The following is a 17303-nucleotide window of genomic DNA, read 5'->3' on the forward strand; positions in this document are numbered from 1 at the left end:
CCCAGCAAACCGATTAAGCTTGTCTTCATAAACAGACTTGAGCAGTTCCCTACAAGGGAAAGCACCCCTCTGCTGTGAAGGCTGAGTCAGAGCACCCCTCCCAAGCAGCATACTGTAGAGGGAATGGAGAGCAGGTGCAGAGTGGAGAAGAAACAGGGTCATATCAGTGTAGGCATGTGACTCTGCAGAACCTGTGTGGCCCCAAGCCCAAGGCAAGTTGTTTGAGGCCGAGTTTCCCTTCCACCCAGAAGTTAGGTAACTCTATCTGCTTATGAATCATGGGGACTGCCAAGCACCATACTTAAAGATCTAATCCCTGGGCAGGTGATCCTGACCAACCATACAGGCACCTGAAAAGTTTTGGCTGGAGCTTTGGGGATTGTGCTTCCTAGAAGCATGTAGTTTGAAGTGAATCTCATCATCACCTCAGACTTCACTTCATGAAGTAACCAAAGGAGAACTATGCAGTGGTCTTTGAGGTTCGTAAGAACTCTCTTTGGCCCACATGTTTTTTCAATTGTTGTCTCATCAATTTCTAAGATCTTTTGGAAAAGGCCTGAGTCACCTTTATATTCATCCTCTTCATTCTGTAATGGACCACTCTCTCCAGATATACTAGGATACCTTAATTTTCTAACTTAAGAATGATCACCTTAGCCAGGTATGGTGGCACACGCCTTTAACACCAGCATTCAGGAGACAGAGGCAGATGGATCTCTGTGAGTCCAAGGCCAGCCTGGACTACACAGTGAGTTCCAGGACAGTCAGAGCCACACAGAAAGGCACTGTCTTGAACACCGGGGGGAAAAAAAAATACGAAGATTGATCACCTTGGGGCTGCAAAGATGGCTCAACAACCCAAGTTTGGTGTCCAGAACCCATATTAGGTAGCTCACAACCTCCTATGACAACACCTCCTAGAGATCTAACTCTTCTTCTGGCCTCCATGGACACCCTCACAAATAAAAATAAGTCTTAAAAAGAGCAATCATGATCACTATTCTCCCACATTTGCACCAGCCTTTCTTTCCCTCTCAAAAAAAAAAAAAAAAAAAAAGCATAGATCAAAACAAACAAAAAACCAGTAAGACAAGTAACAAAACATAAAGCACCCGCAAAAATCGTGGCATCCATTTTGTGTTTGGGCCTGCCCTGGAGTACAGTTGATATATCCAGTGACACCCTAGGGGAGAAAACTGATTTTCCATTTCCCAGCAAATATCAATTATAAAGAGCTTCTTGGTTAGGACTTTGCATCCACTTCCCCTTCTCTGTGCTGAGGTTTACTCTGGTTTGAATTTATGTCACAGTCTCTGTGAGTTCATATGCAAAGCAGCCTTGTTATGACTAGAATACCTTTTCTTGAAGTCATCCACTTCCTCTAGCTCTTACAATCTTTCTGACTCCTTTTCCACGTAGATCCCTGAGTCTTGAAGAGAGTGTGAGAGCCCACAGAGGCTATCTAGTGAGACTTTACACAGGGTCAGAGAATATGGTCTTGCTTTACCCAGCAGGGCTGCATAATGGGATGATTTAGCCAGGGGTGTGGCTACCAGGTATTTGGAAGGGTCTACACTTGGCTGTATGGTATGCTTTGATCTTGTAAGGGGAAGGTCTTTTGCCTCTCCCCTTGGCATATTATAAAAAGCCCTTTTGAATAAACCTCAGGGCAACTGGGTATTGACCCAGGGCCCTCCCAAAACTATCCTATGCCTCTGTCTTTATCATCTCTTATTATGTTTCTACCTAATATTTCCTCATCCCTCTCTCCTCCCCACAAGAACCCTTCAATAGACAGGAGCAGGTCAAAGCTGGACTCCAGCAGACTCCCACAAGACAGTAGATTTATTTATCTGATTTTCTGTGTATGATATTTTGCCTACTTGTATGTCTGGGCACCACAAATGTGCCTGGTGCCCATGTGCCTTTGGATGCCAGAAGATGGCATCATCTCCTGGAACTGGAGTTACAGGTGATTGTGAACTACCCTGTGGGTGCTAGGAACTGAACCCCAGTCCTCTGTTGGGCTACAGCCAAGCCCAACATGTTCATTTTTTAATTCAAAATTATTAGACAAATAATGAAGCAGAGAATAATAGCTTACCCTAGAATGATTTCTACCTTCCTTAAAGGAATCACCTACCAAATGATGTTCCTCTAGATTTTTTTCCCCTTTCTTACTCTAACATGTAAAACTTACTTTTCCACTTAACCATATACTTCAGATATCAGTCCACTGAAATGACTAACAAAAAATTGTTTTTATTTTTTAATATTTTATTTGGAGGGCTGGAGAGATGGCTCGGTGACTAAGAGCACTTACTGCTCTTCCAGAAGACCTGAGTTTGGTTCCCAGCACCCATATTAGGTAGCTCACAACAACCTGTAACTCCAGTTCTAGGGGATCCAATATCTCTGGCCCCTGTGGACACCTGCACTCACAGTCACATACCCCATACACACACACTCATAATTAAAAGTAACAAAAATAAATTATTTTATTATTATTTGTGTAGATGGGTGTTTTACCTACATGTATGTCCATATACCATGTACATGCCTGGTGCTTGTGCATGCCAGAGGGGACATCAGATCCTCTTAACAGATGGTGTGCTTTGATCTTGTAAGGGGGAGGTTGTGAGTCACCATGTAGGGACAGATAATCAAACCCAGGTCCTCTGGAAGAGAATCCAGTACTTTTAACTACTGAGCTATCTCTCCAGCCCCATTTTTATTATTTTCAATTGTGTATATATGTCTGTGTGAGAGTAAATGATGTGTGCAGATGCCCAGAGAGGTCAGATGTATCTGATTCCCCTGGCGCTAGAGTTATAGACAGTTGTGAACCCCGATATAGGTGTTGGGAACAGAACTTGGGTCCTCTGGCAGAGTGGAAAATCCTCTTAACCACTAAGCCATCTCTCTAGTCCCCAATGTCTGACAGTTTTAACAACCTTATACCTTACAGCATATAGTTATATGGCCTGTAATTTTCTTTTTTCTTTTTTCTTTTTCTTTGTATTTATGTATGCATGTGTTTCTGTGTGTGTCACATTTCTTTTTGGTGTCTCATTTTTTTTTAAAGATTTTATTTATTTATTCATTGATTTAATTATTATGAACACAGAAGAGGGTGCCAGATCTCATTTCAGATGGTTGTGAGCCATCATGTGGGTGCTGGGAATTGAACTCAGGACCTCTGGAAGAGCAGTTAGTGCTCTTAACCTCTGAGCCATCTCTCCAGCCCAAGGTGTCTCATTTTTTTAATACAACAGACAATGCTATAGTAAATATCCATATGTATATGCATACGCCCTTAAAGTATTTAAAGAAAACATATAACAGGAAAAACTGATTATTTAAGGGTTAAATCTGGAGAGCTATTGCCACACTGACTCTTAAAAGAAAGCCTGCAGGACCAGTGAGAGGGCCCATCAGGTAAAACGCTTGCTACTAAGCACCAAGTTCAATCCCCAGGACCCAGGTGCTGGAAGGAGGAACCAACTATCCCAAGTTGTCCTCTGACCTTCACTTGTATGCCATGGTATGGCACAAACAGTAAATGCAATTTAAAAGTAATTTAAAGTCTATAGTTCACACTTTCACCAACACCATGAAAGAACTTGTCAATAATTGCTGTTAACAATTTTGGCTCCCATCAGTCTGGTTACAAAAAAAAAAAAAAATCAGAACTCAACACTCAGAGGCAGAAGCAGAGGGAGCTCTGTGATCCTCATAGTGAGTTCCAGGTCAGCAAGGCTATGTAGTGAGACCCTGTCTCAAAAGAACAGGGACAAAAAACAATTAGTTTTGGCAATGTATTGTTGTTTGCTTTATTTGTTTTTGCTCCTGTTAAGTTGTGCACATTTTGATGTGTTTATTGTCTTGGTCCATCAAATAGTAGCAAGGCATTTTGCAGGTGATTGAGGTTTCTCTGGCTGTGATTTCCTGGAAGGATGTTGACTGTTTTCACAAACCAAAGTAACATGTTTCCTGTATGTGTCATCCACAGCAAACAACGGCATAACAAACTCTGGAGATCTCATTCAGATAGTGACCTCTCAGACCACCACGAACCCATCTGCAAACCTGGGCTCGAGCTCAACAAGAAGGAGATGACCACTTCAGCAGACCAGATTGCTGAGGTGAAGACTGTGGAGAACCTTGCAGCCATGCCGCCTGTCTTTGTGGAGCACGTGGCTCCACAAGATGCAAATCAGAAAGGGCTTTGTACCAAAGAAAGAGTCATCTGCTTGGAGTTTTCGTCACAGGAATATCATGCCGGACAGATTGAAGATGAATTAAACTTAAATGACATCAATGGATGCTCATCAGGGTGTTGTCTCAATGAATCAAAATTCCCTCTTGACAACTGCCATGCATCTAAAGCCTTACTGCAACCTGGACAGGCCTCCCAAGTGGCCAACGAGTTCCCAGACTTAGCAGTGGAAGATTTGGAGACGGATGCTCTGAAGGCAGACATGAATGTCCACTTACTGCCGATGGAAGAGCTGACATCGCGACTGAAAGACCTCCCCATGTCACCTGATCTGGAGTCACCAAGCCCCCAACCCAGTTGCCAAGCTGCCATCTCCGATTTTAGTACAGATCGTATTGATTTTTTTAGTGCCCTTGAGAAATTTGTAGAGCTTTCTCAAGAAACCCGGTCTCGATCTTTTTCCCACTCAAGGACAGAAGAACTAGGTGGAGGAAGGAGTGAGGGTTGTCGCCTGTCAATGTTAGAAGTGACGCCTTCCGAAATGGCAGCTGATGACCAGAGAAGCAGTTCTTTAAGTAATACTCCCCATGCATCTGAAGAATCTTCAGTGGATGAGGACCAGTCAAAGGTAAAACTGCTTTATGGTTTCTGTTGAATGAAATTCTCACCAAAGAAACTACTGAAAATTCTGTTGTGCTAACCTCTTTGGGAGGGTGGGGGCGCTCACTCTTGCTAAACCAGCAGTGTTCCACTGAGCTTACCACTGGCCCTAACTTTTTTTTATTATTATATATATGTGTTGGCATATTCATATGAGAGGAGGTGCCCAGGGAGGTCAGAGTGATCGGATTCCCCTAGAGCTTGAGTACGGGGGTTGTGAACTACCCACCATAGGTGCTGGGGACTGAGCTGTCATGTCCTGTACATGCTCTTAACCACTGAGCCATTTCTTCAGCCCCTTGACTCTCGTGGATGTTAGTAAAGGTTTCACTAGTAAACAGTGAAACAGTCGAGCTGAGATCTTCCTTTAACACGTAGGGTGCTTTTTTTAAGGATTTTATCTTTTCAGGCTTTGGTGTCATTTTAGATTTATTTTATTTTATGTGTATAAATATTTTGCCTGCATGTATATGTGTGACCACATGTATGCCTGGTGCCCACAGAAGTCAGAAGAGGGCTTCAGCTCCCCTGGAACTAGAGTTGTAAGCCACTGTGTGGGTGCTGGGAATCAAACCCAGGTGGTCTCCAAAAGTAACAAGTGCCCTTAACTGCTGAGCCATCTCTCTATCCCCTGTTGGAGCATTTCTGAAAAGGGTAACAAAGGTGAGAATTTGTCAAAACAAATGTCCTGACTAAGGGGGGGGGTCCTTTCTGTGGACCCCTGGGGCTCAGATCAAATCTCAGCAATGATGAAATGCCACAGTGCTGCTTGAGTGAGATCTATCTCTGAGAAGATGGTTTTATTTGAGAAACATTTTGTCTCAGAAAGTTTACAAGCTAAACACACACGAATAGTTGCTGGAGTAGCAGCAGATGCCCATGCTACTACATCAGTGATGCTGTTAATAACATTTATGAACTTATCTCCAGTCCTGTGGTGTTCAAGAGTCAAGAGATGATTTGGGAGAGTGAATTTGGGAGCAGACAGTATCCTAAGATTCCTAAGTGGCATATGATTTGTTTTGTTTTGTTTTTCAAGGCAGGGTTTCTCTGTGTAGCCTTGGCTTTCCTGGAACTCACTCTGTAGACCAGGCTGGCGTCAAACTTAGATATCTGCCTGCCTCTGCCTCTCAAATGCTGGAATTAAAAGCATGTACCACTATGCCTGGCAATATATGATTTCTTATGAACCATGTGAGAAGTAGGAGGAAATACCATAGATGATCAAAAAAGTTGCTTTGTTTTGTTTGTCTGTTTGTTTTGAGACAAGATCTTAGATTTACTCTAACATACAAAACTTCTAATAATCTTAATGGACCTGATTATATTTTTGTAATGTATTTATTTTGCAGTACTGGGGATTGAACACAAGGCCCTGTGTATTGCAGGAGAGTGTTTTACCAACTGAGCTTGGTACTCACAGTCCTGGATAGATACCTGAGATCTCATGGTTTCTACCTTATTTCATAGGTTCTTTCTTTTCCTCAACCACCCAAAACAACTCTTACCTCCACTTCTGTCTTCTGCCGTCATTGTGTTTCTATGGGAAGTCAGAAGTTTAAGCTCTCTTTATGGACCAGTCAGTGCAGTAGCAGACAGAAATAGCCTTCCCACTGAGCCCTTGGTCATATGAGTACTCCTTCCATGGCCGTGCACATACCAGGCTCACCAGTTCTGCCAAGATGTCCTGGCAGATTTCTCCCAAAGGCAAGACTGACCTTGTTAGTTTATACCAACTAAGACTCTTTGAAGGAGAAAGACCAGCACAATTCCTGAGGAAATATTGTTTTGAAGTCTTATATAAAATGTTAACAAATGCTTTTAATCTCAGTACTAGAGAGGCAGAGACAGGTAGATCTCTTTGAGTCCAAGACCTGGTCTATGCAGTGAGTTCTGTCTCAAAAAAGAAAGGGCTGGAGAAATGGCTTCTCAGTTTAGAGCACTTGTTCTTGCAGACCTGGGTTCGATTCCTAGCACCTATGTGGTTGCTCATAACTGTTCATAATTCTGTTTCCAGGGGACCTGATGTCCTCTTCTGCCCTTTACAAGCACTAGATGTGCATATATGGTACACATGCATGCAGGCAAAACATACACCTCACATAAGACTTAAAAATCTTCAAAGAGGGGCCTGGAGAGATGGCTCAGAGGTTAAGAGCACTGGCTGCTCTTCCAGAGAACCTGAGTTCAATTCCCAGCAACCACATAGTGGCTCACAACCATCTGTAATGAGATCTGGTGCCCTCTTCTGGCCTGCAGGTGTACATGCAGACAGAAACACTATACATAATAAATAAATCAATCTTCAAACAAAAAAAAAAGAAAGAAAAAGAAAAAAAAAATCTTCAAAGAGGCCGGTAGTGATATACTAGTGCCTTTAATCCCAGCACTAGGGAAGTAAAGCAGGCAGACCTCTGAGTCTGAGGCTATCCTGGGCTATAGAGTGAGTTCCAGGACAGCCAGGGCTACACAGAGAAAACGTGTCTCAAAAAGAAAAAAAAAAAAAAAAAACTTAAAAGAAAAAGAAATTTAGAGATTGTGAGGTCAGATACAAAGCAAATTCTCCCAGCCAGAAGGAATGATGATATGGTAAAAGCTAATGAGAGAAGGGGGCAGTAAGTCTTCAAATCCGACACCAGATGACAGCCACAGCCATCTTGCCCTATCTTACACTAGGCATATTGAAGGTGCCACCAAGCATTTGAAAGAACTGTGGTCACCACTGAATAAGTTCCTATCACATTAGAAGTTAATAAGCCAGTTAGGAAAGGTTCCATTCACCTCTTCATAGTCTAAGTCCTGGAGGCTCATGGTACTATGAAAATATGGATTATAAATCCCCATAGCTATTTGGAAATTTTCAAACAAAGTCCTTGATTAAAATGTTGCTTGAGTAAACAGAACAAAATCTAGTAAGCAGTGATATACCTCATAATGAACTTTCTCCTGGTGTTAATGATGAATCCTGTTTTGTTTCCATGGTCTGACAACACAATGAGCCTATGCACCAGGCACCCATAATTTATGTTCTCATAGATAGACAGGCTGTTTTGGATTAGGGGTTACTAAGTGAAATACTAGCCACAATTTGCCATAATCATCTCACTATTTTCTCTTCTTAGGCAGTCTCAGAACTTGTCAGCCCAGACATCATCATGCAATCTCACTCAGAAAATGCAATTTCAGTCAAAGAAATTGTCACTGAAATTGAGTCCATTAGTCAAGGAGTTGGGCAGGTTCAGTTAAAAGGAGACATACTCTCTAACCCATGCCATACACCAAAGAAGAACACCATCCAAGAGCTGCCTCTGGAGAGGGCACAGGCACCTGAGAACAAAGCTGGACATTTGGAGCAAGACGAGCGTTTGTATGCAGACCAGCCTGAACTAGCCGAAGAATCAGGGAAGTGCAACTCAGAAGGCTGTCCAGCCACACACCCATCCACAGTAGACTTGGAAGAGGAGGAACCAGGCGAGGGAGAACAGGACTGGGGCCCAGGGATGCAGCCTGGTGCCAAGTGGTGCCCTGGGTCTGTGAAGCGAGCCACCCTGGAGTTTGAAGAGCGCTTGCGACAGGAGCAGGAGCACCATGGCACTGCCTCTGCAGGTGCCACGTTATCCAATCGCAAAAACTCTAAGACTGACGCTTCTGCAGCAGACCTAATGCCAAAATGGAGAAGCGATGAAGCCACCCCAGAACATTCAGTTCCCCTCCGAGAAGCAGAGATGAGCAAGGGGAAAGGGAAACTGAGTGGGTCTGAAGCTGGACCACTAGCCCATGCCGAGCATAATGCCACTGCTCCGGCCCCTGAGCTGCTGGAAAGTCATCCCTTGCAAGCACCTCAGGACTGCCGAGGGTCAGATACTGGAACTAAGAAGCAGGAAGGAGACTTGAAGAAGCAGAGGACTGTGATTCCAAACCAGGGATTCGAGACACAGGCCATCCCTCTTCCCCTTCCCAAGAGAATAGAAATCATCGAGTACACACAAACAGTTACATCACTTGATCCCACTGAGCCAGGAGGTGAATCAGCACCCAGCAAAGAGGGTGAAAAACAAGGGCTGAGGAAGGTGATGGTGGACAGGTCTGTCGCTATGTTTTGTGCGCTGGATGAAAATCTCAACAGGACTCTGGACCCCAGCCAGGTTCCTCTGCATCCCCAAGTGCTACCTCTGCCTCACTCTTCCTCAGAGTGTGACAGGCTCACTCACCCACCCCCCATGCTAAGCAGCCCTGAAGACCAGGGAAACAGGCCTTCAACGCCCTTGGAGAAAGCCGCACCTTTGGTCAGTTGCAGTGCCCACACAGCCCCCGCCCACGTGGACTGCCTGCATCCCCAGTCTGTGGTTCACCTGGAAGGCTGCACAGAGCAGAGCAGCACCACAGACCGCGAGCCGTCCACAGAGTGGGTTGGCTGGTCAGGCGGCCAGCAGGGCTTCCCTGCAGGTAGCCGTGGAATGGCACACAGGTTCTCTCAGTTAAGTAACGAAGACCTAAGTTTAATTAACAAACTTGGTGACAGTGTTGGGGTGTCACAGAAAAAACTGGACCCGTCGTCACCTGAAGCCTGTCGAATCCCACATAGCTCTAGTAGTGAAAATATAAGAAATCTCAGCCACAGCCCTGGTGTAGTGAAGGAGCGCACTAAAGAAATTGAGTCTCGAGTGACCTTCCAGGGAGGGGTCACCAAAACATCACAAATGAGGCGCTCAGCTTCTCTTGCCAAGTTGGGTTACCTGGACCTTTGTAAGGACTACTTAGCAGAGCGAGAGCTTGTCTCCTCGGAATCCCCTCATCTCAAATTGCTTCAGCCCTTCATCAAAACAGACTCAGGCATGCATGCCTTGATGGCCCAGGAGCCCTCAGAAAGCCCAGGTGCCCACCAGAACCCACAGCCCACCAAGTATTTCGTAGAGCAACTCAAAACAACAGAGTGTATTGTGCAGAGCAAACCAGTGGAGAGGCCCCTTGTGCAGTATGCCAAAGAATTTGGGTACAGCCAGCAGTGTTTGCTCCCTAGGGCAAGACCAGAATTGACTAGTTCTGAAGTAGGCCTTCCTTTGCTACAGACACAGGGCCTGCAGTGTACAGGCCCCGCTCCAGGGCTGGCCGTGGCACCCCGCCAGCAACATGGCAGAACTCACCCCCTTAGGAGACTGAAAAGAGCAAATGATAAAAAACGGACAACCAACCCCTTCTATAACACCATGTGATCCTGAGCCTGCACACACGGTTTTCTAAGAAAAATGTTTGGGAAGGGCGGTGTGATATGTGAGGAACGTGCACTTTATCATTAATTTTATAATATTTTGTCATTTTACTGTTCCTGGCTCATGCAGGGTTTGAGTTTTTCCATGTGTGTTATGTGCGTGCGTGCGTGCGTGCGTGCGTGCGTGCGTGCGTGTGTGTGTGTGTGTGTGTGTGTGTTGATTTGGATGGCAAGATCATTTTATCATTTTTTATTTTTAAAAAATTCAAACCTCAAAAAGATCTTTTTCAAAGAGTACCTTTATCAAAGGCAAATCGCTGTTTTTCAGTCACGGCCACCTGTCACTTTCTCATTTGCCCTCAGAAAAAAACACTGCTTGACTGAGGGAAGGGCAGAGGGCAGGTGGCCCTGAGGGGGGGATTGGAGAGGCCTCACCAGGCCACAGCGGCCTGCCCACTGCGGGCAGGAGGAGGTTGCTGCTCCGGCCTTCCTCTCCAGCCCTTTTTGGAGTTCATGAAGTTGCGGTTTCTGCTCTGCCTTAAGAGGCAGTTGAGACTCCGTTTCTTCTGGTATCCCAGAACATATCAATCATTATGAAAAAGGGATTGGTGATTGGCCTGGCGATAGAATTCTATGAAGCAAATAATTTTCCCCAAGAAAACAATCTGAAAATCTAAGAGGACCCTAAGCCAAACTCCAGGTCGTCAGGAGAGAAGCGCATTGAGAGAGGGTAGAAGCAGAGGTGGAAAAGCGGCCCTGAGTGACTTGTGGGTTGGTGGGGTCCACACAGGTGGGCCCGGCCCCTCTGCTAGGTGACAGGCTCTGCCACAGGCTTGAAAAACAGCAGCGTCAGTGTGTTCTTGTCAAATGAATTCATATGTGGGGTTTTAACCCTTCCGTTACTTGAATATTCTGTGGGCCTTCTGAGTTGATGGCCATAGTTTTCCAATTCATTTTCTTCTCTCTCGCTGTTTTCCCTCTCGTGCCCCTTTCTTAACTTCACAAACTATATTTGAATTGTTACATTGAATACATATAACCTATTGAACACAGTCTTCTATGTTGGCCCTGTTAACACTTGACCGAAGTTGGTTTTTTCCTCATTTTCCTGGAAGGTTTGTCTTCTCTCTACAGTTCATACACAGTATTTATGTACATAATGTCACTTTTTAATGTTTTGTTGTTGATATTGTGGGGTCTTTTTTGATTTATTCTTTTTAAGGAGTAGAGTTGCAACTGGAAAACAGACACCAGAAATAAACTGATAGTTGTTGATAGGAATCTACACAGTATATTGATGGTGACTTTAATTGTTTTAAATGGAAACTTCTAATTGCCAGCTCCTGCCAAATTATGCACTTCCTCTTCAGAAGCCCTTGTAGGCTCCCGTTAGACCCCCCGAATGCTGACGTCTCGGAACATTGTTTGCCAGGATTGAAGCACAGCCAGGCAATGTGTGTGCATTGCTCAAAGGAGCCTCCTGTGGAGCTGAGACTTGGGGCGGCTCAGCCAAGGCACAGATTCCATTTAGGGTCCCATTGCTTTGTTGTGTTGTGATGATCTTTAACACTGGAGGACCTGCTGTAAATAAGCCTCTGAGAGTCTTCGAGAAAACGTCTGACCTGAAACAAATAACCCAGTAACCCACCATAGCGCATCAAAACTGTAAAGGTCCACACATTTGTTTCCTGCTGGCTTTTGTTGATGTCCACGTTGCTGAGGATTGTGTAGGTAAGAGCCAGGGACTCAGGTTTTTAACTTATCACAGATTATCATCAGAGACAGAATCTGGAGGGAGCAGGTAGTAGGATACAGAAAAGGGAAACAGTCCATCTTCAGAGCTGTGGGTCCAGTTGCCATACTAAAGCCATGGTTGGGTATGATGTCACTGCCAGGAGGCAGTTAGAGGCCAGCTGCTGAAAATGTATGGTGGAGGAGTTATATGTACCTGTGCTGTCGTTCGGTAGTTTCTTTAAATGTCACAGCTTTGTGAGTCCTGTGTTGTCTCATTAGGTGGTGTGTACCAGTGTGGGGGGGCTTGGGAGGCAAGATGATGAATTCCAGGGCTTTCTGCTAAAGAGCCCTGTCTACCAATATGATGGTAGGACAGGAAAATATGGTAGAGTAAGGAATATCTGCATGGAGGTTGAGAGAGTGGCATCACCAAAAAGTAGTAATAAAAGCTGGGTATAGTGGCTCACATCTGTAATCTCAGCACTTGCTGAGGCAGGAGGATCACTATGAGTTGAAGGACAGCTTAGGCTACAGAGTAAGACCCTGTGTCAAAAAAGGGACATCTATATGCCACATATTATCAACAATGGGCACTATCCTCTCATTTGCCGATACAGAACGCATTTCTCACAGCAAAGACTAAGAGAAAATCCTCTAATGCTTTTCTTTTGTGGGGGGAGGGGAGATACCTATTTCTATTTTAAAAAGTGGAAGAAACCATCTTGTGCTGTCTTCCTTCTTAATTACATTTCTTATCATTTAACTCACCTGCTTAGGTATCTCACACAGGATCTATAATTCAGCTATGCCAAAACGGTCTTGCCGGCCCCCCCAAACCCCCACATTTGGGTGTTCTTAAGTCATGTTCATGGCTAAGGCAGGTACATAATAAGCTTCAACTTTGGATAATTTTAGATAGCCTCTTTGCCTTTTCTGTTCGTGGAAAGTCCAGACCTAACTGGTGAACAGCTAAGCAGGAAAAACCTTGACCTTGACCAGCGCTTCGCCTCCTGCTCAATCCTTCCTGTCTTTACTGTTTTTAAGACCACTGCAGTCCTGTCAGTGGTCCTGGAAGAGTGTGTGAGTGAGCACACATGTGAGCACTTCCACAGGCTGGGCTAAGAGTTCAGTGCCTGGGATGATGGCCCCGAGCAGACAGGACTAGAGCTGTAGTCTGGGTGACCGGGAAGTAGGAGAGGAGCCCAGCCAGCTGTCGGCTTTTAGAAACAGCGGCAACCGAGCGGGGAGCTCTCACACCCACCGCATCTGGTTGCCTCTTGTTCTTCTTAACACGTTTGCTCCTGCATCCTCACCTCTTCAGGGTCTTTAGCCTTTGTCTCAGCCCTGGGTCCTCCTTTCTCATTTTGGGAAGTACCCAGAGCTCCAGGGACAGCCTGGGAATACGTCCCAGGTTCTGAGGCCTCCTGCTCCCGAGCCTAGATGCCTCATCTGAGAAGTTTCATTTAGTAAAAAATGTTCTGTGGGAGTTGGGTTTTTTCTAAGAAAGCATTATGCAAAAAGTTTTAAGGGCATTTTAAAGAAAAGCCATTTTTTGGGCTTTTTCAAACTATTTGTGGATACTTTGTTTACTTTGTGAGTATTAAAATATGCATCATCTTGGTGGCTACTCAGGCACCGAAGCCATGTCTGTCCTGTGAGTCCTCCCCCAGAGAAATGCCATATTATTATCAGCCCCTGTGGATAAATGGGTCAGGTGTGGCTGATCTCCGTGTCCCGCACTCATCCAGCAGTCTTTTTTCTCAGTGCTGGTGTGTCGTCATAGTGATGATGGTGATGGTGAATGGGTAGTATGGTGGTTTCATTTTCAATTTTCGATGGTAGACAAGGTGACATTTTCATTGTCTCAGCACCAGTCCAACTTAAAGCATCATGGACATTGTTATCCCTTCCAGACTAAAAGATCAAGCATGTATTGAACATAAGTGTATGTGTTGCCTCAACTCATCTGGCACCCATATTAGGAAGAGACGGGCCACCAGAGCAGGAAACTGCACACTCCTTTCCCCCAGGCTTTGGGATTTCTTGATGCCTTGGAGAGCTATTGCAAGGTGCTTCTGTATTGCTCCAGCCTGAAGCGGAGGTGACTAGGCCTAGCTTCTGCTATGAAGAGAACCAGCCTCATCTCGGTGTCCCAGAGATCTAGGATGGGGTTTCTAAACTGGAATCATCCCTTATCAGCTTGAAGAGCCCCCTCCCCCAAAAGTTATATGGCTGGGGCTGCTATCTGTCTTCACAGTGCCCTGCCTACAGAGAGCTGATACCCCAAATGGAAAACTGAGGAACTAACCTGATGTTTCCTAGTCAGTAAGCCCACTGGGAATTGTTTGGTTTTATGGGGGTTTTATTGCGATTTGTTTGGCATAGCTAAAGGTGCCTTCCCCTCCCCCTTTTTTAAACTTTGTTTTGTAGGACTTGTTCAAAACACAGACAAGTCCAAAAGACTCGCACTGACTGTTACCTTTGCCCAGGCTACCCCAAACTTCTATGCTCTCATTTTATTAAATAAAAGCAGGTGCTCCCTGGAATCTCTGGGACCTTTTTGAGGCATTTAAAGCAGAATATAAAGAGTGGTCTCATCTCCTTCCTTCATCTTCCTGGTGGTTGGGATGTCCCACTTGTACCATAGTTGTTTTTATTATTACTGATGTGCTCCGCTGTTTATAAATGTGAACTTGTGCGCAGATGTGCAGACTCAATGTTCTTGTTACAGATTGAATAAATTTTTATTTTGAAGACAAAATGTGTGCTTCAAATGCAACAAAAGAAGAGGGTGCTGGGAGGGGGGTTGTTTAGAAGAGAACACTGACAACAAACAGAATAGCGTTCACACATTCCAGTCAAGCACACATTGAAGAACTATAGAGTGGGGAATAAATACACACACACACACACACACACACACACACACACTTGTTTGTGTGCATGTAAATAACCTGTGTTACACAAAAGACTGACTAGAAAATAGGGTTACCAAAAATTGCAGACAATGAGGCACCAATCAAGTGACCAGGCTGGGGACTTGGCTAGTCAAAGAGGTACTCACCAAAGCTGTCACCTGAATGTTAGAATGAATAAGCAAATTCTTCCACCATCTGTGGTGAAGAGTGACTGGTGTGGGACATCTGCGGTAACCTGCCTTAGCAGAGACCAGATTGTTGGGTGACTGACCTCACTGGACATTAATACAAGTTTTCAGCACAGTGAAATCTACACTGGGCTGCAGAGATGGGTGAAGGGCTAAGAATGCACATAGTTCTTCCAGCGGACCTGAAAGAACCCACATAAAGTGGCTCATAACTCCAACTCTCCTCCAAAGATACCCATGCTTACTGAACCCCCAGATACACATAATTAAAAATGTTTTTTTAATATACATCAAGGGTGCAAGAGAAAGACAGAGCCAATGGGTATATTTGGCTGGGTCCTGCCTTTTCACAAACCCACGATGAGATGTTTAATGGTATTATTCATCACATCCAAAAGAACACTACTATCTAGGGAAAGCTCAGGTTTTACTTGCCCAATTGCCAACCAAACTTGCTGATGTTTCCAAAGAAAACTGCAGCCCACTTCTTTCTGAATCAGACAAGTCAGGTGAGTGGCACACCATTGTTCTCTAGTGGGTGTGCATGGTAGTGAAGCTAGAGTCACTCACAAAATATTCCGGGAGTGCTCAGGCTTCTGACCAACCTAAATATGTTCAGTCTTGGCTTTGTAGTCAAAGCAAATGGACCAAATCATGTCTCATTTGTCAGGTCTCTTTCAGAAAAAGATCATAAAATGAAATCCCACTGATAGTTCTGTGGAGTCACCAAGCCCAAGTGGCTTCTCCCTCTGACTGCTGTTTTGTTTCTAGCTTTACGATGTTGGATGTTTTTGCTCTTTTTGGAGGCCCACCACCCATCTCCCAAATAAACCACACAGAGGCTCATTCTTATAAATGCCCGGCCTTAACATGGGCTTTTACCTTTTTCTGTTTCTGCATATCTTTTTTCTTACTCTTACTGGCTGTGTGGCTCCTGAAGTCCTCCTCCTTCCTCTCTCGTTCCTTGATCTTTCCCCAGATTTCTCCTTCTATTTATCCTCTCTGCCCGCCAACCCCACCTATCCTTTCCCCTGCCTTGCTATTGGCTGTTCAGCTCTTTATTAGACCATCAGGTGTTTTACACAGGCAAAGTAACACAGCTTCACAGTTAAACAAATGCAACATAAACAAAAGTAACACACCTTAAAATAACATTCTCTAGCAGCTTTATATGTGTGGATGTTTTGTCTGCATGTATGTTGGTGCACCAAATGGGTGTCTGATACCTGTGGAAGCCAGAAGAGGGTGTTGGGTCCCCAAGAACTGGAGTTAAACATGGTTGTGAGCTGTTGTGTGGGTTCTGGGAACCAAACGTGGATTACCAGAATGTTAATAAGTGTAAATTCCCCAGAAAAAAAATGTGAGTTATTATTATCATGAAGGAGCAACTAGTCACTTGAGTCTTGTCTGCCTAACCATGTACCTGGAATCTTAAGGTAAAAGACTCCTTCCATCCTCATGGTTACACACACACAGAAAAGAGAGAGAGAGAGAGAGAGAGAGAGAGAGAGAGAGAGAGAGAGAGAGAGAGAGAGAAGCCCTCAATTATTTCTGTAGCGCCAACAATTTCTGATTCTGTTCCTCTACAAGCCACTGAATACCTAGACCCCTCCTAAAAAACAGACACCTGTGGGCACCCTTATGCATCTCCCTTCCCCTCCTTTGTCCCTCCCTTCTCTCTCTCTCTCTCTCTCACACACACACACACACACACACACACACACACACACACACACACTGGTCTCTACCATACAGAAGGCTGATTGTATGTGCGGCCTGAAACCGGCCCCCATACTGCCCTCCAGGGCCTAAGATGGGAGGGAAGAAATGAAATCATGAGCAGGCATTGAGTAAACAGCAACTTCAGGAACTGGCTGCTCTTCCCTGGTTGTATTTTATCTCCTTGACCTTGAACAGTAAGTACTTCAGACCTGTAGGTCTTGGGAGTGAGGGAATCCTGCCCTAGAATAGAGGGACCGTCTCAAACAAAGGCTCTCATCTTCAGAGTTGGTTCCTCTGACCTCTAAAATGTGGCCAAGTATCTATGCCAGCCTTTTCCACTTGAACCTGGTGCTGGGAGTGAGTTCACTTTTCTCTGCCTGGTGTCTGAGCTTCCTGCTTCATGGAACCTTCTAATAGGGCGAAACGCCTATACCGGTGCCAGTGTTTTAAGTTCTCAAACGATCGCTATCGCTGTTAATAAAAGCCTTAGCCTCGAAGTTGCCCTGGGCCAGCCTTGACCTTCATCAAGCGACTGAGACGATTCCCCCAAAGCATCTTCAGGGGCCTCTCTAACCAGCGGGTCCTGGCTGTGCTGCCCCACAGCCCCGCCCGCTGGGAACGACTAAATTAGCAGCGCGATTGCGGCAAGAATG

The 17303-nt window shown here is 44.9% G+C and overlaps 1 protein-coding gene across 5 annotated transcripts in view; it reads left to right on the plus strand.

The window, feature by feature from the left end:
* Window positions 1-14583, plus strand: part of Ssh2 (slingshot protein phosphatase 2) — a 247927-nt gene extending 233344 nt beyond the window's left edge. For all 5 annotated transcript variants that reach the window (XM_015996220.3, XM_076577578.1, XM_015996219.3 and 2 more), the window contains 2 exons: window positions 4013-4847; window positions 8002-14583. In XM_015996220.3, the coding sequence (XP_015851706.1) occupies window positions 4013-4847; window positions 8002-10092 (2926 nt within the window). In that variant the 3' untranslated portion in view covers window positions 10093-14583. The remainder of the gene's footprint in view (window positions 1-4012; window positions 4848-8001) is intronic.
* The last annotated feature ends 2720 nt before the right edge of the window (window positions 14584-17303 follow it).

Source organism: Peromyscus maniculatus, chromosome 8 (genome assembly GCF_049852395.1).
Source record: "Peromyscus maniculatus bairdii isolate BWxNUB_F1_BW_parent chromosome 8, HU_Pman_BW_mat_3.1, whole genome shotgun sequence".
NCBI classification, from domain to species: Eukaryota; Metazoa; Chordata; class Mammalia; order Rodentia; family Cricetidae; genus Peromyscus; species Peromyscus maniculatus.